The sequence below is a fragment of the Lonchura striata genome, chromosome 8, assembly GCF_050655825.1.
Source record: "Lonchura striata isolate lonStrDom1 chromosome 8, ASM5065582v1, whole genome shotgun sequence".
Lineage (NCBI taxonomy): Eukaryota > Metazoa > Chordata > Aves > Passeriformes > Estrildidae > Lonchura > Lonchura striata.
The window spans coordinates 11,845,146-11,871,398 of record NC_140710.1 but is presented as its reverse complement, the minus strand read 5'-3'; the positions used below and the strand labels follow the sequence as shown (position 1 = coordinate 11,871,398).

Sequence of the window (26,253 nt, the reverse complement as noted above, 5' to 3'; positions counted from 1 at the left end):
CTGGCTCAGCTCGGGGGGTGCTGAGCACGGGGGCTTGGCTCGCTCCAGCCCGGGGAGCTGCTCTCAGGGTGCTGCATTCACCATGGGGGAATTACACAGGAAATCCATGAGAGATGATGGCTCTGATCTCCAGAGTTAAAAATGCACGGACTGATGGCCACCGAAGGATCCTGCAGGGTTGCAGTTCTGCAGTAATTCTTGCAGGAAGGCTTTTGTTTCCATCATTTCTGTGCTTCTGTAACAAGTTTGCAGCCATGACCCACCCCACCCTTCCCCCAGATAAAATCCTTTTGCTTTGAAGATCAATTTTTTGTTCATTCTCAGGGCCTCATTCTCATGTTGTAGAGGGCTGTTAGTTTATTGCATTTGTTGATGTTATTCTGGTTTCATGCTGATTTAATTGACAGAGGTTTTCTTTAGCAGCGTTTGCCAGAAATTGTTGAAACAGTATTAAGAAAATAGAGCACACTGTGTTGTATAGATTTCTTTGGAAGTATCTTTTTATTATCTATAACACAACAATTTTAGCTCTCAGACTTAAAATATTTTCACAAACATTAAAGTGGTTTTATGTGGCTTACAATCTGTGTGAAACGTTCAATATGAAAAGTAACCCATCATACGGTGATACAGTCTTGAAAACATAACTTTAAAATTCAGGGATCACAGCAGCACCTTGCCCATTGCCTTGTAGCTGCCCTATGTAGTTTATACAGTTCAGTATAAACCCTCACTCCCAGTCTGCTTCTGTCCTGATGGTGAAGTCTTTGTTCCTATAAATGTTTTATAAAGCCATCAGTATTCAGAACTTTGGTTAAATATGCAAGGTGTTTAATAGCACAACAGTAACCCAGATTTTTATTTTTATTTTTGATGCAGACAGTAGGTTTTGTTTATGAATATTAATTTATTGGAAAATTTAAAGTACATTTTTAAGTGATACTTGCATTTTACTATGTCTTTACAGGCCAAGAGTTTCAAAAACAACTTGTAATATTTAGATGTCTCAGGTTTGATGTTCAATGTTTTAGTCACAGCTATTTATGCATTCTTTGAAAATCCATTCATGTAGCTGTGTTTAAAAATAATTTTGAAGCATAGCTTGCATTTAGAACTCTGGTCATGGTATTCAGCTGGATAATGTCAGAGATAGAATACAGCCTTTCACCAAAAGGTCCAGGTTCTGCTGCACCTGCTAGCACAGACACAGGTCTGCTCAGGCGGGGATGCTTTTCTTCGTCAAAAATGGCAGGATGATTGAAAATTTGTCAGGATGACTGAAAATTGAATTTTTCATACCAAATATTAAAAAGTACACTGACTTCAGAGTCTAGTTTTATTTTATTTTAAAATGCATCACTTGGCTTCCCACCAAAAAGCCTTGTGACATGTCAGCCTGCCCTAGGACACCTGCCTGGTCAGGGTCTGTCACTGCAGTGCTGAAGACAAGCGTTGTCCCCTTACCATGGCCACTTCTTGTGGCATTTTGGAGTGTCTGGAGAACAGCAGCCTGTCCTGCCAGTGCTCTCATCTGTCAGGTTCAGAGTGCAGGTGAGAAAAGCTGTTTCTGATGCATATCATGAAAATATGTTGACAAAAAAGCTCTTCCTTATCAACTCATCTGAAGTGGTTTTTGTATCAACTCATCTGAAGTGGTTTTTGGGGCTCAGGTATTCTGTGCAGAGCTAAACCCAGATGTGCTGTACCCCTTCTGCTGAACCAGCCTTTCTTCATCTGGGGCACTTGGCATGTACTGAAGTTAGAAATCATGTGTCTGCTATGTTTAAGTTTGTTCCATTTCTTTTCTGTATTATACATATGTTTGTGAATTGTTTAACCTAGAGGTGATCTGACTACATTTTATAACTATAATGGAAGTGGTCTCAAGTGGAATCATGACTGGATGTCATCCAGCACGTAAGAACTTGCTTTCTCCCTAAATTGTAAACAGTATATAGGCTTAATTTCTCTTACTGCTGTCTAAGTTTAGAGATTATTTAAATCTTTTGAGCTTTTTTTAAGTTGAATGCTACCTTGTAGAAAACTTGGTGCTCAAAAGGACCAAAAGAAAAAGAACTATTGCTGCACACTTTTGCCAACCAAACCAAACATGTCATAGAGCAGCAGAGGCATTTCTGCCAATGCCTTGTGCTACTTGGTGCATATAGGTGCTTTGAAGTTCACTCCTTAAGATTATTTCTAAGTTTGATTCAAAAAGTTGAGTATCAGAATCTTGCGATGTGTATGAGTCGTGTAATGTATTAAGAATGGCACTGTCACCTGCTTCTCTGACTCACTGCAAGAAATCACCAAACACAATCTTGACATGGTTATAGATGGTACAGATCTTTTACTGGCAAACCATTAAACCAGAGATTTTCAGGCTTTTATTCATCCAGTGAAGTGCAGAGATAGGAATGGCACTCAAATGTAATCCAGTAGTCAACACAAACAGTAAGGTTGTCTGCTTTTCTTTTTCAGAAATTACATAGCTCATTAGCCACATGAAACTTCATAATATTCCTGAAATACAGCATATCTGAGTGCAGCATAAAGTATTTTTGTAAAATAGTATGTGTCAAACCATGACAAATAGAGACAATGTAATTTTTAAAATTTGCTGTTGTTTTTCTCATCAGTTTTTTTCAATCACAGAATACCATGATTAGTTAGCATAAATTACTGATCATGTGTTTTTACTGACAAGGCACTGCTGCTTCCGTTTTGTTATGTTTTTCATCTGGCCATGATCTTTCCTCTTGGAAGCAGAGATGTAGTAAAAGAGTCTCTTCTCTTCCATCTTCCCATTAAAGGACTCTTGTGGGTAATCACTCTCTGCCTATCCAGGACCATTATTTTTCTGTTTCTCAACCACAGGGGAAGTTTTGCTGGTTTATCTCTTTGTTGTTGAAATATTACATGGAATCTCTTCTTAGTCTTCAAGACAGAATAAAGATAAGTATCTTAGAGTTATTTTTCTTTCAAATGCTGCCCCCCAGATCTTAAAAATTCAGCAGCAGTTATGGGGACCTTCGTTTCTGTAGCTCTGGAGTGCCAGAGTATTCATGCATGGGGAGCACTTCCTTTGCCTGTACACAGCCCTGCTCAGGAGAGCCAGAAAAGAACCATGGGTGCTTTTTGTTGCTGACCAAGCATTACAGGGGAACTGAATATAGTATTAGATTTTTCCAATTTTAGCTGAATACAATGGATTGATAACTAAATGCATTGGAAAGTATCTTGCATGAAGAACCTGAACAGTCAGCTGTGTGGTTCTTGTTTTTCTAGTTTCATACTAGGAATACCACGTTGAACATTTTCTGTAGGCCAAGAAGGGGAAATTTTACCTGTTTCAGCATCCCAGAGACATTTGAGATTGTGTTTGGTAGCTTCTTCTTGCCAGAACTGTTGCATGCATTCTCCATCTATTCTTTCCTGTTTATGCATTAAAACATGCAGCTTTACATCCTTCCTTGCATTTTTAAAAAATGAAACCAAAGTGTATTTTAAAGAATGACCTGGTTTTCCTCTTACACACTATTAAGAACAGTTGATTGAGCACTTACCAGTATGTTCTGTTTGATGTGCATTATGAGCTCTGGGCATCAGTAGAATCCAGTCTCTGCTGTCACACCTTGGAATGTGACTTTATCCCCTCTTCACAGAAATGCCTCCCAGCAAGGTGACACTAACCCCCAGCCTGTGCTCTCCCTCAAAACCAGTCTCCTCCTCAGGGAGATGCAGTAGCAACTGATGCAATGTTTTCAAAATGACTGTTTCAGGCTTTTAGGCTATCCAGATCCTGCAGTTTGGACAAATAAGTTTTAACTCTGAACTGTCAGTTTTCAGAGGTCATGTTTCTTTCCTCTTTCCCAGCCTGTGAAACCCTGACATGTACAGATTGGCATTTTATCTCCATTCTTCTTTGGCACAGGATGGGAGATCAGTTTGACAGACAGCTTGGAGCAATTTAAGGGGCTGCCCCTCAAGTGGCCACACTTCACTCTCACCAGTCCTGGTAGAGTCTTGTGCTCATTAAGCACAGCAATGGTCCAAAGTACTGCTTGAAAAAAAAGGACATTTTTCATCCTGTCTGGGTATGTGACTACAGAATTTCTAAAGCCATAAGTAGTATAAGCTAAAACTGATAAAGTGTACTTTTATTCCTGAAAGTTTTTGTTTACATTTCTCATGAGCAGATGAGAGTAAAAATAACTGTTACTGTGGAAAGTTAAAGTGGAAATAAATTTGAGGCTTTTGTGCGTATCGTGGGGGTGCTCAGTTTGCCCTTGAGAATACTGCTAATATGAGGCTTTATATGTGACTGTAGCCTCATCCATTTTGTGGATTATGAGACATCAGTTTCATACCCACCAGCATATAGAATTGTCAGATGTACTATTAAAAAATACATTAAAAGATACCCTGGCTCTATAGTAGCTATAATAGTTGGAGGTGCTGCACTGGATTTGCAGCTTCTTTAAGAGGTAATTCCTGTAACTGTTTCTTTTTAATAAGCACTATTTAAGATGTAAAATGAAGGAAGATGTTCAGTAAATGACTGTAACATGACAGGCTTTGTAGAGTGCTGTAGATCTCTGGGGTTTACTCATCAGAACTTCAAATAACTGGATTTCAAGGGTTGGTAGTAACGGTATGGCCATGGACTCAAAAATTATTATATTCCTTATATTCAAGAAATTGATTTCCTTCTTTTCAGCTGAAGCGGCTATGTGTTTGAAGATCCTGTGTGCACAAACCTTTCAATATGCACTATTGATGTTTCTCTGTCTTTGTTTTGGCATGGGACTGATTGTGCCATGATCCCCTTTTGTTGTTCTACACGACCTGCTCACAGCTGTGATTTCAAGGGATGGTTACTGGTTCTGTTGTGCTTTATCTGTGCTCAGAGCTTTACAGAAACAGACAGTTCAAAAATGCTTACAGCTTGAAGTAAACTACACATAGCAGGTTGGCAAAAAGCAAACCAAGGTTAACAGTGAGAGATTCTGATTTGCAGACTAGGGCTGTAAAGGACCATTATGTTAATCTCTTTTGACTTTCTGCACAAAGCACATAGATACTTTATTTATATTCTCCCTCTTTTGTGGCTGTATTGACATCAGGAAGGATAAGTAGAAAAAGGGTTTGAGCAGAGGCAGAGAGAGGTTTATTCAAAACATTGTAATTATGGGGGAGTAAAACCAAGGAGGACAATTAGGGCATGTAAGAACATATTTGTGATTACAGCAAATATTCACAATACTGCAGCTGGTACTGAAGAACCCACATGTACAGGCCCTATGGGTCTCAGTTATTGGCATCATGTGAACTGTTGCACGCTGCTATAGGTAAATCATCAATAGCTGTCTCATTCTGTTTGAGGCAGGTGATATTAGAACTGCTGCTGTCACTCCAAATGTAAGGAGGCTATTTTTAAGTGAGTTCTGTGCTTTGAGACTCTTTGCTCTCCTTTGTGGTCATAATAAGCCTGGCTAATGACAGCTTTTTTCCTAAAATTATCTTTTAAGCCATTTTCACTTTCAAGATTTTAGTTCTCTCTTAAGCATATAATTCACTTTTTTCATAATTCCTTGGTTCCATGATATTTTTATATGATATACTGGTTTGCATTCATTCACATTTGTTATTTATAAGTCAAAATTCTTAGATATTCTGAGTATTTTTGGATTTGTCTGCACTGGGTTCCATTTACTTGCTGTTCCTTCAAATATTGGAAAAGTGAATGCTATTTAGGGCAGTGAGGTGAGTTGTCTCCAGTGGGGATAACTGAATAGGTTTTTCAGTACATAATGGTATGCAAATAATATACCTCCGCCTCTTATGGGAATAGACTAAAGATCTGCACAAGTTGTCTGTGACCTTAATCGGTTTGTAGGCATCAGAATAGACCCCTGACTTTTGCTGAAGCAAAGTATGTGATGTACAAATACTTCAGGTGTGTTTCAGGGCTAAGCAGTGCTGTGGAACTTCGTGTGTGTGGCAGTGTATCCCAGCAATACAATGCAGCTGATGCACAAGCAGTAACACAAGCAGTAGGTTTTAATAGCAGTGACCAATAATAAAATAGATGTTGCTTAAAACATGCTAATTCATTATGTTGCAAGAGTGTCTTCATGTACATTACAAGGTGAGGCTGCAAAGAGGTAAGCTGCTCCATTTGCCTGTTTTTACGTTTATGATGCTTTATATGTAAAAGTACCTTTTAAAATTTTTTCTTCTTTTTAGTTTATTTTATTACAGGTTCTAGAGCAATTCAGGAAACAGATGCTGCATTTAAAAAAGCTTTGATTTAGTGAGGCTTTCTGTGCAAGAGAATGCATCCTTCCTAAAACTTCATTTTACTTAAATTAACTTGTATTTCCACTGAGGATGGCTTATATTAAGCACAAAGGGAGGCTTAGCAGTTTAGACTTCCATCAAATAAACTGCATAACTAAAAAGAGAAGATGCCAAGCCTCACATACTTGTACTTGAAAGAATTGTGTTCTCTCTCGTGGGAACTCGAGATTAGAGAAATTATAAAGGCTTTGCATAAAAACAGGGAGTTAGAATTAATTTTTGCTTAAGCGGGGAAGTGTCAAAAGCCTATTATGGTAATTTTTCAATTTTGTCTTAACTGTTCACACATTTTAAAATAGTTGTACAACTGAGTGGAGGCATAATTGATGTGTTGTGGTTTCTTTTTCCTTTCCTTGGGCCATCATAAAACACAGTTTAGGTGCACTTAGGCATGGAAGAAGTAGGTGTGCTAATTAAGTAGATGAAAATTTTCATATCATAGTGAGAAAATTTACCTAATGGATTGGAATAGTAGTCTAAGAATGGTTCCCCTATTCTTAATTACATCCAAGTACATGATATCAATATTACATGAAGACAATTAAGCCACAGAAACCTTAGTGGGAAGGCATAATTCCTAGCAGTAGAATTGCAGGGTTGTAGAGACTATAATGTTTATTACTATTATTGTTATTATTGTGAACAGTAGCAGTATAAGTCTACATTTAAAATAAATTACTTTATTCATTGTCTTTTAATGTATAGTAAAAGCTGAAGATATCGTGGAATGAAGAACTACTGCTACATTTATTTTTTTAATCTTTCTTAAATTAAAAAAATATAAATCTTGTGTGTATCAGAACAATCAATAAATTGCTATGGTATAGTAATTCAAAATTTATGGTTGACCTAGAATAAATTTTAGGACTTCCCTAGGTAACAGAAAACTGATTTATCAAATCCTTTTCATGGTAAATTAAATCTCTTTTTCTTTTGTTAAATACATTATTAACAGCAGGAATATTGCTCCAGAGTTACTTCCATTTTGGTGATCAGCTTTGCTATTCCATAGGAGGAGGCTTTGGTCGACCAGGCTTTGCATTTGGAATGAGATTTACTGGCAAATGTAAAGTAAGCATTGCTCCATAGTGGTCATTGGTTAGTAGGACATTGGTTTTTATATGCAGAGAAAGGGCCCCTTTCCAAGCTTGCAGCTGATTTTTCTGCAGAAGCCTCTTTGGGCTATGAAAATGCTGCTTTTGGCATCCCCAAATTACACCCAACTTGTTTGGCCAGATTTTTTTCTGGGTTTGTGTGCAATAGAAACTAGTGAAAGGACAGAGATTTGCTGTATTGCAGGAGTGAGGCACATTCTGCTTCAGCACTTTCCTGGTGCTGCTAAATGCTTCTGTCAAAACAAAACTTCCAGTGTCCTTCACATGAACCTTCGAGGGGTCTGGTTGTTCCTTGGCCCTTCTCTCCCCAGAGCTGTGGTTGGGAATTGCCTGACTAAAAGCCCAGTGTTGGTCACGCAGTTTTGGTGAGATGAGGCTGGAGCCACTGTGGCTGCTAACTGGGATCTCTGCTTTCTGGTGGGTTGTATTTGTGTCCCTGGAATAATAATGGCAGGAATAACAGCCGAGTGTGAGCAGGGATGTGTGTTGGGTAGAGGAAAGGAGAGGATGCTGTAAGATCTTTAGGCAAAGGGGAATATATTTAGTCTATTCTTTATATATGTATGTAGTCTTTATTCTTATTGTATTGCTTGATGTTGCAATAATGTAGTATTGGTGTTTGTATGAGCACATGTGTAATTTGAGTGTAAGACTCAATTTTTGACCCAGTTTGTGTTACCTATCAGTAAATATATGCTGGATTGGGACCTTCCTGTATCAAACACATTACTGAAGTATTTTATAGCACATTCTCCAAGATGCAAGATTTAATTCCATTTTCTGGTGTCTGTTCAGTGTTGTATAACATTTTCATTTCTCACATAACCTTGTACAGTGCTTATTAACCATTACTTTTTTATTGTTTACACATGAAAGCTTCCCTGAAAGACAATGTTTATTTAAATGGTATTCCAGTGAGTAGTAAAATTAGCAGTAGGAGTTTTGTTTGATTTTTTTTCTTCTATCCACTGTATTTCTTCTGATCTTATGTAGCATAAAAAGTAGGTGTTACCAACAAGCTCAACACATTGATAAGAAAAAATATAAATGTTATCCATCTTGATATATTTTGTGGTGCTGTGACAGCAAATACCTTTCTGAATACTTTTCCTCAGGGGAAGGCACTGTTAGCTCCAAATACATCCGCACATTTATCCCACTTAACCATGTAATCCTAGGTGTTATTGGTGATTTTTTTGTGTTAAGTTAATTATGTTTTGTTTACTCTTCAGTAGCATGCTGTGAGGAGCACAGAAATGTAACTCAGGAGCTCTTGACAGGACTGATGAATGGCCACAGACAGAGATATTGGCAGGCTGCTCTCTAGTGCTCTGTCTAGAATTGTTTTCCTAAATAACTCAGAGGGTTGAAATTTGATGAAATCATTTCCATTTGAAGAATGAATGGAAGGGGTAAATGAATGAGGACTCTGGTAATGGAGCAGTTGTGTTTATACTGTTGGACAGTCAAGACAGCATCCTGCATCGTGGTTCCTGTGCAAATTCTGTGCACGGGGCTGTGATTGAGCCCTGTGCAAGTGATTCCTTCTGTAATGGTGGGTGTTCCTGTGAATTAGCCAGTGATTTCCTTATTTTCAGGAGTGGTTAACATGAAAGCCCATCTACAAATGCATGGCTCACAAATGGGTGGTAAGTGGTTTGGAGGGGAGTGAATGACAGCAGGAAGATAGAGCAGTAACCTGTGGTTAGTGTAGATGGAGGCAGGAAAGGTGAAACTGGCTTGCCCCTAGATAAAACCATGTGTGGTTTCATCCTTTCTAAAGACCCTTTTGGAAGCTGTTGATTCTGTACCTGTTACATGTGGTGGCCTGTGAAGGTGTTGGGAGGGTTTGTCCTCACCTTCACTCTTTCAATTCTTTGGGAAATGCTCTTTGTGAGCCCCACATAGTATTTGGCTGATGAGCTCTGTCATGCAAATGTCACGTGGGAACAGTGATTATTTATGATAGCATAAATCTGCTATTCTTTCTTAACGCCTACAAAAACTCTGTTCAGGAATAGATCTGCTCTCTGAATCTCCTTGTCCTTTGACATACCAAGTGTAGCATACCAAGTTCTTTGTGGAGGTGTAGTTATGTGCAGCCACTAAATAAGTGCCTGTATGACTGCCGTGTCCATGTTTTATGATTTGTTTTCTATAGCAGCTAGGGTACCCAAAAGTATTGGGTTGTTACTCACTGTTTTCTCACTGAAAATGAAAACGTATTGCAATAAAAGTACAGCCGTACTTGATCTTGCTCATATATGTGAAGGCATCTTTTGCCTCAGCCCTGCTTCTCCTTCCACTCATTTTGTCATGCCTGCCTCTTCAGTGTAATGCTGTTTCAAGTTGTGCAAGCTGGAGCTAGAAAATGTGGAGCTTTACTGTATATGCATATAATGCAGCACAGAGCTTAGGGTAATGGAGAACATTTTAAATTATAGCTGTAGAGATTTGAGAAATGGTCATTAAAAACTATGTGTATAAGGATTTCAAATGTAGCTGTTGAAGTATTTGATTAGATCTTGTACTCAATGTGGCATACTCGATATGAGAACTAATGCAGTCTAACATCTGTTGCTAATACATCCTGTCACCTGGCAGTAAATGAATAGATACTTATGGGACGTGCAGAAACAAAAGTGTGATTGGAACCATCACTACTACTTTGAAAGAAACATCATAATAATTTATTAACATCATGGTTTCTCTATATAAACATAAAAAAACCCTTTGAATATGAATACTCAGAATGATACTTCATCATGGAAGTTCTAAGCATACAATTAATTTTATAAGATTAGGAGTAAAACCTTCCTTTGAAAAATTGATTTAATAGCATTTGAGTGGACTCACCTTGTGGTTCAGAGAGATGCTAAGGGAAATGCAAGTCAGAGTTCCTAGGAGGAAGTAGGAGGGCTGTGCTCCTCAGAAAGGCTGGGCTGGATGAGGCTGGTACTTGGAATAATGATCCCAGATGAAACAGGTGGGAGCCCATGGGGGCCTTGGCTCTGCAGAGCTGAGAGCTTGGCTCTGTCTGGCCCCACTGCAGTGCAATGTTGCATTTGTGTGAGCAAGAGCTGCACAGAACACAACTGAGATAATCTTTTCCCAGAGGAAGGTGAGCAGTGCATGCTTTTGGAAAAGCAGTGCTCTGCTGTGGCTACAGACCTCTGTTAGAGATGGAAATGAGTGAGAGGACACTCACTTGTTTCTTGGTGCAGACTGCCCGACTCTTCCCGTCCCTTGCAGGGCCACCTGACCCTTGCTCCTCGCAGCACAGCCAGCAGACTCTTCCCTCCTGCAGCCAGCCCCCTTTTGATAGCAGCCATCCTTGCTGGACCTTGCTGGACCTGTTCAGGGCTGTTACAGTGCAACTCATCAGGGGTGAGGTTGCTTGCAATCTGTTCTCTACACTGTGAGAATAGCTTGGCCCTATTGACAGTGCTGTATTTTTGTGAATACAGAATATTCTTGTCCCTCTAACAGCCTTCACCGCTTTTGTTCTCTGCTGTCTCTGTCTGCTTAACCCAGAGTTTCAAAGGCAATGGCTTGCTTTTATATATCTGATAATGGAGGTTTCTCTCTGCTGAGGTCTGCCTCACCAGTGTGTGTTTTTGTCATTTTCTGACTCCCTCCATTGTAAGGACCTCCAGGGGTTTATCTTTCCATTTGTGGTGTGACACTGAGGACTGAATTCTTGCCTTTAGTCTTGTTTTTGCTAATAATCCTCCTCTTGTTTAAAATAATTAAATAGAAATGTATTAAAAAGGAACATGCTTTTCTAAGTAGCGGTAACTGAGTTTTGAATACCAAGTCTACTTAATTAAGGTGCTCATCTGGTATTTTTGCATGCTTCAGTTGGCATGAACCTTTCTGTTTGCAAATGTAATTCACATATTTGCTGTTGACTTAGGTGGCCTTTTGTGGAAAATGATCACAGCTTCATATACGGGTATGAATTTGATTAAAATATAAAAAACAATTTGCTGAGCATACCTTAAATAGAGGCAGTTGCTTGTTTGTTTTTTTTTTTTCCTAAATACAACCCAATCTGACTTTTCTCATCTCCTCTCTCTAAAGCATTTGTGAATTCCAGTCTGTAGCTCAGTGTCAGCAGAGCAGGTGAGAGCTCAGCCCTGTGTCAGGCTGTTGAGGACAGGTAGGAATGGTCTCTGTGTTCTTTCTGGGATAGCAAATCACACACCTGCATTTGGGGTCCCCTGGTGCAATCCTGTTGTGTTTGCCAGGTGGGCATCACTCAGCTGAGCACTGGCTGGTCTGGGAATTCAACTGCCTGAGCTCCCAGGTGCTGGCAAGGCTCACTTTGATTAGAAGTTGTATATTATGTATTGTATCACAGGTTGGAAGATTAGTGAGTAATTGTTGGACTGCTAAAAGCACTTTACAGTGCTGTGAAATACTAAGAGATAAAGCTGAAAGTAGGCAGTAGTAAGTAGAAGCTCGTTTTAAAAAGGCCCTTTTAGATTATGAATTTTAGAAGGAAATGAAAAAGTAAAGCTATCATAACAGTATTGTTCCTAATACAGTGATTATACAAAGTAAATGTTAAAATGCACTTGTTGGTATTGATGTTAATTTAGTTTAGCTGTTGTTTTTTCCCATACCCTTTGTGAGATTTTGTGGTTGATGAATGAACTTCCTTAATTATTTTATTAATATTGGAGATATCAGTAGTCATGGCACTGTGGTTAATAAATACAAACCAGAAGATTAGACAAAATACTTTAAATTGTTTTGCAGATTAACAGGCACTATTCATGCTGGAGTTCTCTTATGACTTTAATCTTGCTGTGGGCACAGAAAGGATTAAACTATTACTTGGTGGCTGGAGTTATTTGATTTCCCCCACTCCCCTGTGAGGACCCCAAAATCCAAACTGTACCCGAAAAATTAGAAGTGTAGACTTCCACTGAAAGCTTTGAGGACATACTTTATGCTGTGATTTGCTTGTGATACATATAAATTCATTCTGAAAAGAAACTTTGTTGTGTGCTTTATCATAAGAATTGAAAGGATTACCCAGTTTGAAATTCCAAATTGCAAGAAAACCTGAGTTGTTTGAGTTCCTCTAGGAAATACATCGTGTGCTCCTGGTACAGTGCGCTGTGTAGCAGAATTTAGCTTTTCCAAGGAATTTCCTTCAGTTTGAGATCAGTTTTCTGAGATGAGAAGCCAGTGGATTGTTCCAGTTTTGGATTTGAGGTTCACCTTAAATTTCAAAGACCTGTTTTGAGACATGGATCTTTTTTTCAGGATTCTATACTGGTCTTTACAACAGAGCCTCACATAAAATTTGGTACCTTGAGGAACAAGAAAGAAAACCTTTGGTGTGCAGTGGAAGAAAAAGAAACATTCATTTAAATGGAAAATTACCAAGAAGAAAATTTGGAAATTCACCCCCCAAAATACATGAAATTCACCCCAGTGAGTGCAAGCACTGCACAGACAAGTGTGTTTCACTCCCCTGGCCCCCAGGAGTAGGGGAGGTGGAGCAGCCCCCAGAGGATGTGCACAGCCTCTCCTGCTGTGGCTGCTGCTGTCTGCCAGGCAGCCCCAGAGCCCTGGGATGTTTTATACCACACGTGCTGCAATAAATAGGCCAGAACTGGGTCCAGGACACTCAGTGCTGAAATGGCAGGGAGAATTAAGCAGGGATTCATTTGAAATCCAATAGCTGCCACTTTAATGGACTCCCTGGCACCCAGTGCTTCTGATGTGTTGTTTTTGTGCAGTTGCACAGGGATATTTTGCACTCCTGCTACAAACACACACCATCTGCCTCAGGTTGGGGAGAACATCCCCTGCAACAAGGATGATGTGCACATGCATTTCTAAGCATTTGCACCCTTTCTTAAAGCCCTCTTTGGAAAAAGGTACTGGAGGAGATTTAAGAATGTGTCTATCCCTGTTTCATTTGGTAATTACTTAATTCTTGTCTGTTTGGCTTTCTGTGCTGCAACTGTGCAGATGTGAATTGTGAGTTTAACCCAAAACTTACTGTACCAGTATTTTTGGGCTTATTGAGAACATTAAGACAGAGTTCTGTTGGAAGACTGTTGGATATTATAATCTGACAGTCATTGGTGTGGAAAACACTTGAATCTATCCTTGTAGATAAGTTTTAGACAGTGCTGTCCATGTGAAATGTTAATACGTGATGTTTTAAATCTTACTTCTGTTGTAACATTTTAAAATTAAACCATTCTTCTTCTAATTAACACTTCAGCTTTTTAATTTTTTTTCCATAAAGCTCATTTTAATTGGAGTAGCATGTATTGCATGTTTTATGAAACACCTTCATTGAAGGTCTTGGATACTTTCCATTCAGGTCCCTATAGACCCATCCAGTTTGAAAATACACTGTTTTATCCTCTCCTTAATTACAGGACTTGGAGCAACTCTCTGTTAACTGTTTTTAAGTTCCACAGGATAATGAGTCTACCAGAAGTAGAGAGTGTACAGCAAAAAACTGTTCACAGGAGGAAGCTTGCTGTTGCTTAGCTACCTGTCTTTTTAATTTGGAATCTCCAGCAATTCCATAATGATTAGTCCTTAAGCTGCTAAATGTATTTGTTCATGACAGATTGTGCCATTCTGAGCACGCATTTCACCTATGCATTACTGCTGTTATTGTAGGAATAACAAGGGTGTTTGGAATGTTGTGTGAACCACAAACCTAAATATAGAAGCAGTTACTGCTGGTGGGTACAATGGAATTCAGAAAAACTTAAGCAGAAAGTTGCCTGTGCACCTCCAGAGCAGTCCCAAATATGAACAAGTTTTCTGTAATCTGTAGGTAGTGCAACCAGTCTGCAGTACACATTCTCACATCAAACATAATAGTGATTAGATAATAAATTGCAGATCAACATACTGTGACACTTAACATGGTTTTGGTCCATTTAGCATTTTCTTGCTAGTGAAAAAATGCCTGACTTGTAAAAATTGCCTGAATCTCACAGAAATCTTCTGAAATAAGACTCTGAACTAGGCAATAGTCATAGGAGAATTACTGAATATGTTTTTTTTTCTGGAATCTGTGAAAAAAATTACTTAAATTAATGCTATCTGATCAATCCTAAAATTGATATAAAGAGATAGTTTATCTAGGCTCGTGGCCACAGAACTGGTATAATCATAGAAAGAAATTCTGGCTTTTCTAAACCTTTTTCCAGTATGTGGATCTAAAAAGGATTTTCATTTGCTGGTAAAGTGAATTCTTTCTTACTATAATAGTCTTTCCCATTAGGAGAAATCTGTGACTCTACCCTTTTGCCTACACAAAAAAATCCACAGCAGCTTCTGCAGCAGCACTCGTGTGTTTGTGGGAGGGCATGCATCCCATCCTGTACCCCACATCCCACACCCCATATCCCATATCCCACACCCCATATCCCACACCCCATATAGCATATCCCATACCCCACTCCCCACACCCCATATCCCACTCCCCATACCCCATCCCTGGACAGCTCGGGGTGGGGCTGCTCGGGCTCTGGGTGCCCCGGCGCTGCCAGGGGAAGGAGTTGTTGGGGCACAGCTGGAAGGGCCCTGCCAGCCTGTGTGACAGGCACAGCTGGCTGGCACAGGTATGGGAGCAGTGGCTGCATGTCCCATGCAGATGGGGCCATGCACAGGTGCTAAAAGCAGCTTTTTGTAAAGGAACTCCGGCACTTTTTGCTGCTGAGCTGACGTGCCCACCTAGGCAGAGTTTTGTTACTGAAGGTTTCTGTGTTGTATTTGTTAGGATTTTAGAAAGATGAACTTGTTAGTTTGACAACTAATTATATTTTTAATTTAGTGGTGAACTCTCTTGGGAATCTATGAGCAAGTTAATTTAAATGAAATTGGGTATTGCAGCTCTTGCAGGTATACTTTGTGGATTTAAATGTGAATCTGTGTAATCCCATTTTAGATATTCATAAGGTTTTGATGTCCTCATGGAAAATACTGGCCTATTTCAATATGATTTTGTGCCCAATTAACCATTTAGAGATATTGAGTTACAGATATTCAACAGAGTTGAATATTTTTGCCCTTTTATTGTGGTGTAATATTTATGTATATGTGTCAGTTTCTGGGTCTGTAAATCTTTCTTATTAGGATAATTTATTTTTAAGATTACTGAATATGTAGCTCTTGTACAGCCTCATATAATTTTCGTCATGCCTTCATGGTTTTAATCCTTTACATTTTAACATTGCATCCCCTGATTTTAAACTGACTACATATATATATGTCCTTGATTTCCCAGTGCTGTGGCCTCTCTTCCCTTGCACAATTCCATGGAGACTTCAGTACAAGACATGACAAAATGTAAAACCATACTCATAGATCACCTTATAAATATTTATTCATATAAATTCTTTAAAGAAATTAAATTACGTGTTCTATACAAAATAGGAAAGAGAGGCTTTTAGTGTCACTGGCTGCAAATTGAAGTCATTTGTCTTGAAGGGTCAGGTGCCACTTTGTGGTAAGATACTTGTCTGAGATCCAAGAAGGGAAAGATTGATAGTACAAAGAGATTGATGGAACAGGCACTGCAATATGCATACGAAGTTACAGGTTAATTAGGAAGATTTAAACAAGAAAGTCCCTTTGTGTGGAGAAGTGTCATGTGCTGTTATTCTCAGCAGCGAGGTGTGCTGGCAGCCCTTTGAACAGGCAGAGCTGGTTCTCAGAGCTGTTCAGGTGGAGATGTGCAGTTGGGAGGTGGCAGAGCAGCAGCAGCACACTCAGGGAGTTCAGTGCTTTGCATACAGAGACACCTGCTCTGCTCACAGCTTTGCTTTTGTTGTGGTTGATGTAAATTATAATGCTGGTTTTGTGATTCCTGTATCAGAGTAAAGTCATTAATATTTCAGACTGCCAAGTTCTTTGGGTGTCTCAGGTGATGTGACTGTTTGTTCTACTTTTTAATTGCAGGCAGAGCAAATATTGCAACACTTACAGAAAAATCCTGAATCTAAGAATGTGTGGTTTACAAAGTGGGACCTGAGCAATCAACAAACATTGTTTTTGTGTTGATAGGAAAGCTGTTTTGAAAGAACAGACACTGCAAACTGTTCCTTCTTTCATTAAAGTTCACCAGCCTCCCTGGTATATTTAGCAGAAAACAAGAAGCTTCTCTGTGTGGATTGATGCTGAAAATAAAACAGCAACATCTTTTGTAACAGTTATTCACTTGGCAGAAAGAAAATTTAGATTTGACTTAAATGCAACAAAACCAAAATGGTCTGTGCCCCTTGTGTGTCATTCTGCACAAGGACAAAATGGTGCAAATCTTTCAGCAAGGCAGGAATAAAAATCTCAGCAAGCGCTTCAGTATTTATTATCCTAATGGTAAATCATCCCTGTCTGCCTGGAAGGACTGTAAAACAGACCTGCTGAGGGCAAGAGCAGGCACAGGCCTGAGGGACTGTTATACTGCTAAATACTGTAATTCTGGTATTTTTGTCATGATAGTCTTAACTAAAATTTTGCATTCATATAGTCACCTTATTTTTAGCCCCGGAGACAGATCTTGGGGTACATGGCAGCTCTCGCCCTCTACAATCCATTTCTCTATTCTCTGACTGTGGAGTATCTGAATTTTTGGTTTAGTAAGGGAAGGAAGAAGACAGGCAAGTTTTACCTTGTCTAGTTGCTATGTGTGAAACAGAAAAGGCCTTCAATTGCAGTGTATGGCTTTTTACTGAAGATGAAAAATTTATTGAAGGGAGACAGAAGTTTGAATTGCAGAATATATTTATACATTAGGGAAAGGCAGACTCAAATGAGGCCTCTGGGAAATGTGATTGACACTAAAAACAGTCCTATTTTGTTTTATGATATTGCAGTAATGATGAGTCTTCACTTGTTATGTGGTCAGATACCTGTTTATTCACATAATTCTGAGTACAAAAGCAGCTGTAAAAAACAGGTGGTGGAAAAACAACACTCTTTTCTTTTTCACATTTTCACTTGTAGGAGCTGTTTCTCATACTTAGAGAATTCTTCTCTTGTATTAACATGAGACCAAATACAAGAAAATCTGTCCAAACAAATGAGTTGGAACACTTCCCATGATAGCAATACACACATGCAAAGTGGTGTCTCAGGCACAGTTCCAGTGGCCTTTTTGTGGTACTTACCCTCCCTGCTTGAGTGGCTACTCACCTCCCATTAGCCTCCCCACCACATCACAAAGATGCTTCTACTTCAGGAAGAAATACAATTTATTGGTATTTTGTTCTACTGCAAGGCTTATTTTTTTTTTGCATTTGATAAACACAGTGCACTGCTTATTGTGAGAACTAAGTACAATTTTTTTTCTTTTCTGTTTTTTCTTTTTTTTTTTTTTTTCCAGAAACCAAAGCAAAAGGATTGGCACCCTCCTGGAGGATTTATTTTAGGACTCTGGGCATTGATCATCATGGTTTTCTTCAAAACATATGGAATCAAGCACATGAAACATGTTTTCTGAACTGGAGCAAACAAGATACTTGCATTGGCTGCTACTTTGGGTTCATGGGTATCTCCTGTGTTCTCTGCATGGGGATTATGGTTGTGTTGAAACACTGTGTTGATATCTTCCTTCTAAAGGTTCTTTTGAAGCCATCTCTTCTGCCCCTTCTTCTGGAAAGATTCTAAAAAAATGTTACTGTTATTTGTCTTAATTTAAACATATTTTAATGCTTTTCTGAGCATTTTTTCTTTTTGGTTAAACTTGAAAAAGGGCAGGACTTAAAATCAGTAACAGGATTTCTGTGGTTGCTTCTGGATTGTAAATGGGCAAATTCTTTCCACCATACTTTGAGGTAAATCTTAGAAGAAGTAATCTCTTACTAAAGAACTGGATATTGTGGAGAACTTTATTGAAGATGTCATTCTGTCAACAAGAACTTAACCCACTTTGCAGACTTTGGCATGGCATATTGAAAGCTTTCTTCACAAAAATAAAAATACTCTGGAATATAGTGATTTCTTTTTCCTTATTATTTTTTCTTCCCTGTTAAATAAAACCCTTAGATTAGTCCTTTCATCTTAGGCAGTTTTGAGTCTAGAATTCTAGGAGTTGGTGAAAGTAAAATGAAAATTATGACCTTGCTGAATCTACTTAAAAAGAAAGCCAAAAAACTTGAAAGGACCTCACCATGTCCATTAGAAACCCTTCACAGGTGTTGTATTTTCACTGCATACAGTATGAACTTGGATGCTTTCAGAATTTTCAGTGCACTGGATTTTGCACCAAAGAAAATCGACTCTGGCATCAGGATGAAGAACATTATAAACTGTACCATTGTATTCTGCAGTTTCTGAGCCCTCAGAAAATGTGCTTTGTTGCCTGTGTTTTGTACATTCTAGTTTGGCATATTGATTTGTTCTTCCTGGACATTTACTGATGAATGTATGCTAGAAGGGTTTTGTCTGTATAATACAGTGGTATTTGTGAAGAGAAGAGCAAATCTGTGCATGTGTAGAAACACATCAGTCAGTGAGGAGAAGCTTTTGCCCTGTGCTTTTGGAACGTGTTCTCTACCTTAACCAAAATAAAGCTTACCTGATGCAGTCATGGTGTAAGTACTGTACACATATCTCTAAAGTTATTAGGAATTATCTATAATCACAAGTAATATCAGAGTCAGTGTATTTTTCTTAGAATATGGTTCTGAGCGTTTGCTATTGCACAGCACATACAAACCTGAGTGCATAAACATTTTTGTCCTTTTTTCTTCTCTTCCAGCTTGATTGTGGCATCCCAGCCTCAGGTGAGAGTTTTTTATCTCCAAGGATTTTCTAGGCTAGGAGATGTTGAAGGTACAGAATTACCCATTATGGGAAGGTAAACATTTGCCTACCCCACCTCTTTGTGGCACTTCTTGGTGAAGAACTGGAATTGTTTTCAGTAGCAGGAAGAGGGATTAAACCTAAAGCACTCCTACAGTCCTTACTGATATTATGGGATAGGTAACACTGGATATGTCTTCCCAGTGAGCTGATCAAAAGCTTTTATGTGACTGGTGCTCAGATCCTCCCTGCCAACAACAATGCAACTTAATGGAAAGAGAAACACTCTGTGGGATGGGTCTGAGTAGCATTCCTGGTGCTGGATGTCTGGATCTATTCACAGTGTGCTGGGCTTGGAGGTTGTTTTTTTGGATAATGTCCTTCAAAAGCAATGACTTCATATCCAAAATCTGATACAATCTGACTTTTAATAAAATCAGAAAACCTTTTTTTCTCCCTGAGCAATTTCTAATACAACAGTCAAGTAAAATCTGCTGTGCACAGACCATGTAGAAATGTATAGACTCAGAAGAGAAATGAATCCTACAGAATTCCTTAGAGGATTTGCTTAGCTTTCATTTCCTAATCCAACTCTTTTTCAATTGTAGTAAATATTTTAATCAAATGTTTAATTTATAGGTAAGTTTTGCCTTACTTTAAAAAGTGTACAAAGTCAAGTTGACAGAGCTTTGTGCCTTGCTTCATTTGCAGTAACACTTATTTGGACTCCTCAGGCCTCACTCAATTTTTCTCTTTCCTTCTTTCAGCCACCTTTTGCAGGAGGTGATAGAGACATCTACAGAACTCAGCCGAATTTTGCCAGTAGCAGTAGATACCAAAGATTCTGTCTTTTTAAAACCTTATCTGCTTAGGGAAAAGGAGGCAATTAGGTGGGTTATTAAAATGCAATTTATGAATAGAGGCACTCAGTAAGTATGCATGTGAAGGTGATTAAATTGAAGTGAGAACAACAGTTTGACTGGAATGCAGCAAACTCTGCTTCAGGCATTTTAAACATTTTTGTATGCACAGAAGTGAGGAGTTGAAATGGATCATTCTGAGACACCATAAAGTTGCCTGTGCTACACCTATGAGACAGTATTTTCTATGCTGTGGTAGCTTTTATTCCTTGAACAGTTACAGTCTGAAAGCAAGTACAGGAATGTAACAGAATTGTCTGTAAATGTGTGTTGCATGTTTATTTTTTATTTAAAGTTAGTAATCTTTTCATTTTCCCAGGGAGCCTTCAAGCTCAGTTTGGAAAGTGGCCTCTGGGAGCCAGCCATGCCACACTCAGTCACAAACCATTTGTGTTCTGCAGGCCCAGTGTGCTTTGCAGTATAGATGCTTCCTCCAAGGTGCACAGATGATCTTTCTAATGGAATCCAGAAGACAAGCCAGATGGCAGCAGTTTCCTGATGCTTCTTTGCATGGGAACCTTTTGAGCAGAATTGAATTGCAGCATTTTGTGACTGTGTGGATAGGTCCCATGCCTGCAAAACTCAGTGAGCTCATGTCTGCACCCTGTACTGTGGAACTGCATTGACAGGTCCTGCAATGGGCTTTTAAGATATTGTTTAGAACACTCATGGAAGGTAAAAATAGACACTGATAATTTCAGTTTTTCGGCTCTCTTTCTGGATCATATCTTAAAATGCATTTTTATTACTGAATGAAGAATAAGTAGGTCCCCAGTAGGGTTGTGCTCACATCCAGGTGCTCTCCTGTGCCCTGGAGTGCCTGTGACCAGGCCCAAAGGCTGACACAATGTGTGACTAAGCTGTGCTTGTTACAGACTGAAAAATGAGGTTCCTACAAAAAATGAGTGGAGAAAGAAACCTGAGCAGGGGGGAGACAATCAGTGTTTCTTGGTCTGTGCCAGCTGAATATTTTAATGTTTAATGACTGTTCTGATGAAATGCTGTTCTCTTGACATAAGCAAATACCAGAGCCTGTTCACAGGTATCCTTACAAACATCATTAGTGATGCTGTGTCTCTTCTGGAGAGTGGAGGGTTTTTTCTTTCAGTTGGTTTTTCCTCCTGAAAGCTGGTATCTGTTATTGATTACTGAAAAGCACATGTAGTCTGGGTCCAATTCTCTTGCTGAGTGCCTGCACACTGAGGCCATTTCAGTCTTTTGTTTCAGGAGTCAGGGATTTTTATTCTCAGCTATCACATCCACAGAAGTAAATGGAGCTTGTGGTCCAATCTGCCTTTGGAGGGGCATCACTGCATGCTGAAGCAGGCTGAGTTACACTAAATCAGTGATTTGCAAAGGGGCTAAGGACAGGTTCAGCTGTGAATTTATCCTGGATGGAGAGGATTTGTGCAGTGATAAGTACAGATTGCACTGTACTCCTGTGAGAGGGACTGGAAGGACTGGGAGGATACAGGGCAGAAGTGTGCAGCCCTGGCAATCCTGATACTGACAGCAGGTCACTAAGGGGTTTTTTGATGTCAGAGACCTGCTGCATTCTCTTCTCTGATGGGTGCTTAGGGGGAAGAAATAAAAAGGAAGTTTCTGATCTGAAAGCTTCCCTAATTATCCATTCAGCATGGCTTGAGGAAGTGAGATACTCCAAGTTTCTGGTAAATAGTGAAAATTTCATCCATGTTTGCATTGTGAAGGCAAAAGCTTTTATGTGGTCAGGATTACTCAGACTTGATAAAAATAGATGAAGGCAATCTGCAAAGTGAGAATGGTGCATTTCAGAGAGTCTGTGGTGCTTGGAGAGAAGACAGCCTTTGGACATGGGGCAGTGTGGGACGAGGGCTGGGACAAGAAAAATCACTGTCCTTATGTACAGATCTTCAGCTCTGTTACAGAGCTCTGTGACCTGGTAGAATTTTATCATGCTTCCAGACTAATTAACCTTTGGATTGAGACAAGCATAAAATATTTCACCCAAGAGACGAATTTATTCATAAGGTTATGAACTGCAGAAAAAAGCAGTGTATATAATGAAAGTGTCTTCTCAACCATGTGAAGATCAAACTGAGGCTGCAGCTGACAGAGAGGAAAGTTGGGGCTCAGTAGCAATAGTTGTCCTGCAGAAGTCTCTTTTCAGTGTTCCACAAATGAATCACATGTGCCACAACCATCACTTCAGCACTTCTGTACCATAACTGAGTGTAATAGTTTTTTGCATTTCTTAAGGGGTGAAAGGCAAATTTAAAAAATGGAGAAAGTTTCTCATTAAAGGTTATATGACTGTAGTTTATTTCTGCTTTCCTTCTTTCTGTGAACTTTTAAAAATAAAAAGCTTTCATGAAATGTATCTTGAAAGTGTCTGTGTTTTGTAATGAAAACTTGCATAGGCTGCATAACAGTCTGAAATCAGCATTTCTTAGAACTCATTTCCTTGCAAGTTCTTTGAGTTACTTTTCTCCCCTAATTAGGATTTCTGCCTGATTTAGTGATTAAATTGATAATGTTTAAGGTTTCCATTCAATGATATGTATCTATTAATGTTTGATTGTGCCATGTCTTCTTCCCCATGCATTTTATAGATTTGACTTTTTTCCTTTCTTTCTTTTCAGGTCTGCGTGAGAGTAACATCAAAGCCTTGGCCAATACTGAGCCAGTTTGGCTGCTTTGGCCAACAGGCTTAATAGAAATTCAAATTGTACTGGCCTAAATTATTTTGGCGATGTTGTTTACCACAATCACTTGAACAAAAGAAGCCCCATAAGGAGCAAACTGTGTGGACAGTGTTACAGCATTTGTCACACTGCTGTTACATGGCTTTGGTGACTGCTCAGCAGAGACCAGGCCACCAAGCTGTGGTTTATTTGGGAGATTCATGGTGTGTCATACTAGTCCTTGTGACAAAATTGACTAATCTGAAATAGCAAATTTCCTTTTTTGACCTGATTTACTGGAATAATGCTCTTATATCAAATGTCTGACTAGGCCCACTGGCTCTGCATGTATCAAGTATTTTAAACTGAGGCTCTGTCCTTTATATCCAGCCCCAGTATAATGGTACTTACTTTCTTTTGCCAAATGCTTTGACATTTACTAGAAAAGAGCATCATTAAACATTAGATTATGTTTGATTTTCATTAAGTTACTTCTGTACTAGTTTTCTGTCCAGGTTAAGTTTGTAGCTAAAAATATTGTGGCTCAAATTGTGATGATTACCTCCCTCCCTCGGTCTGTATAATGCACATGGAATAGCAAGCAGGATCAATGGGGTCATCAGTGTATCATTACAATGTATGTTTATATTTTGTGCAGCTCTTTTACACACCCTTCTCTGGAGTGGTCCATGTATTCATGTATTTTTTATATATATGGAAGGCTTTCTGCACTTGCTGTTGTTGCTGGTTTCTTTAATCTGCTCCTTCTCTGCAGCATCATTTGCAGTGGAGGGATGAGGAAGAGCTTTTCAGTGTCTCATGTAATGCACATCTACACATGTACAACCAGAGTAAAAAATAATAATGGTGTCGTGGGAATGTTCCAATTTTCTCCAACATAATGGGCAGTCCCACTATCAGTAACCACTTTCAGTTTTGGCCTTGTGTGTAGCAAGGATCCACTGGGGAGGCATATCCTCATAGGCTATAAATCTGTTCACTTCTTTTACCTTTGTGTTAAAACATAAACCTAACCTAAGATCTTGCCTTAAACGAGGCCACACCAAATGGTTCCCTTCAGAATTTCCTTTGTTTTGCTATTAACTTTCACCATGCTCTGTTTGGATCATAATAGGCTCCAACCTGACAGCCAAAGTTAAGTCACAAAGTCCTAAAACTTTATACCTTGCTATATATGAATTACTCCATTTATCTTCCTTGTACTTCAGGAAGCAGCAAGAGTTCTAAAAGTTACTCATGATGTCTTAACACCTGTCTGGATTGTGTAAAGAAACTGGCAGATTTAAATAGCATTAGAGATGTCCTAAAGAAGACAGACCTGTTCTCAGAAATTAAATTACTAAGATGACTTTCTGTGTCTGGTAAAAAGAGACCAGTCTTGCTCTCCATCTGGCCTGGATGCTTTGGCATTGCTTTCAGTAAAATGAGAATACAATTCCTGTTATATTTCATGGTGGGCCTGGCCCATGGAGAGTATGGCAAAGCTGGAACTACTGTACAAGGTGAAGTTCATTGGATAAATTTTTTCATGTTTTTTATCTATTTATTTAAATGCAGTCTAACTCCTGTGTCCTGCATGTAGAAATGGCCTATGGTAGATACCAAGGGAATAACACAGAAAAATAGAGGAAAATATTCTGTACATTTTTCCTGTGGAATTCTGCTTGTATCCTTAAGATGATGCTGTATCATCTTAGCCTTATTTTCCTATGTTCAGATAGGTTCCATAGGGTGAGGATCTTTCCTTTTTTATCTGTTTTAACTGTAACTTCTTTTGAAGTCTTTTGCAAACCTAGTTGTGAATTCCAAGTGGATCCATCACTTGGATCTCTTTGTCCCCTTGCTTCAGAGAACCTCGAAGAACATGAAACAGATTTGCAAGGCAGGGTTTTGCTTACAAAAGCTGCATTACATCTTAGCCAATCTATCTTCTTTGTGACTCCTGATTTTGTTCTCACAGGTTTCCATCTGTTTGCCTGGATTGCTGGGGTTGTCTGTGGTTTTCCTGTCTGTTCTGTTTTCCTGACAACTCCTGGTCAGAGCACTCCACAGCAGACAGGGACACTGTGCTGGTCATCTCAGTGCAGCTTCTCTGGTGTGGCAGGACACAGGGAGGTGTCCCTTCCTCCTGGCAGTGCTGAGCAGCCGTGTGCTCTCCCCTGGCACCCCTGGGGGGGCTCAGCACCCAGGGGATGCTGGCTCAGGGCCTGGTTCCACTCTGCCTCTGCTGCGGAGTCTGTTCCACAGCTGGCCCAGGTGAAATCACCAGCTTTGCTTCTGCTGTGACGCTGAATCCCCATCCACATGGTGGTCAAAGGGCATCATCTGACATTTCATGTTTTGGTATAATTTTCAGTGTGAAAAACATTTAACAGTCTGTGGTTTTAAGGGTATTTAGCATAAGCAGTGCCATTTGACAGTCATTTTATAAAAGTCTTTGAATTTTATATTTTCTGCTTCAGCACAGAGAAATTTCACACCACCTTAGACATTTACACTTTCATATTTCCTAGGGTTTTTAAAAGAGTATTTCCTAGTTTTTTATTAAACATGATTGTGCTTAATTTTTTTTATTTCTCCTTACAAAATCATATGCTTGTTATACGCATGGTGTGCCTTTGCAGCAGGCAGCTGGAAATTCAAAGTGATCAGTATGAACTGGTAGTCCAGGGAAGACAGAAGTACTGGTACCTGTAAGATTTCTGTACTTCCTTTTATTTTGCAGTACCTTTTGCTGCCTTACAAGTACTCTTTGATTGTTTAACTGCTTATTATTTTTTAATCCCTAAGCTATATTTTAAATTTAATTAGAAATTATGTCTCTTTGCATCAGATTAAATAATTACCTTTCATTACAGAAATAATTATCAGCATTTTTTTAACAGTTTCTGTGGCATTTATTACCAACTTAGAGAATACTGCAAAGGAATCTATGCAAGACAGCCATTGCTGTTGAGCCAGGACATTCCTCTCTGTCAGCTACAGCCTGAGTTTGATCTTCACATTCCAAGGGAATAAAGCTAGATGGCACAAAGCACGTTTTATTCCTTTCTGTTTAGATTCCCCTCACCCCATTCCCTAATGCTTTTCCAGCTATTTTTATCTTACTGTTTCCTTGCAACCTTAGAGGTATTTTGGGTAAAAATCACTTAGTTTTCTTTGAAAACTAAGTGCCTGGAAAATACAGCAGGGCAAGTCCCAGGGAAGCAGCTCCAGAAGGATTTTATTATTTTACTGTCCTGTGTGGATGGACATGGCAGTACCACTGTGTGTTCTGCTGGATTGAGCCAGTCAGCAGCTCCCAACCTCTCCCAAATCTTGTTCCAAGGCTGTAACTTGATCTTAATTTCTTAACCTCCTCTTTCTTCATTTTCC

General features: G+C 39.2%; 1 protein-coding gene across 1 annotated transcript in view; it reads left to right on the top strand.

Annotated features, from left to right (window-relative positions):
* The window catches only part of PIGK (phosphatidylinositol glycan anchor biosynthesis class K), a 61,962-nt gene extending 42,907 nt beyond the window's left edge, over positions 1–19,055 (top strand). Inside the window, exon 11 of the mRNA XM_077785396.2 lies at positions 17,854–19,055. Within this exon, the coding sequence (XP_077641522.1) occupies positions 17,854–17,970 (117 nt within the window). The 3' untranslated portion in view covers positions 17,971–19,055. The remainder of the gene's footprint in view (positions 1–17,853) is intronic.
* Positions 19,056–26,253: the final 7,198 nt, after the last annotated feature.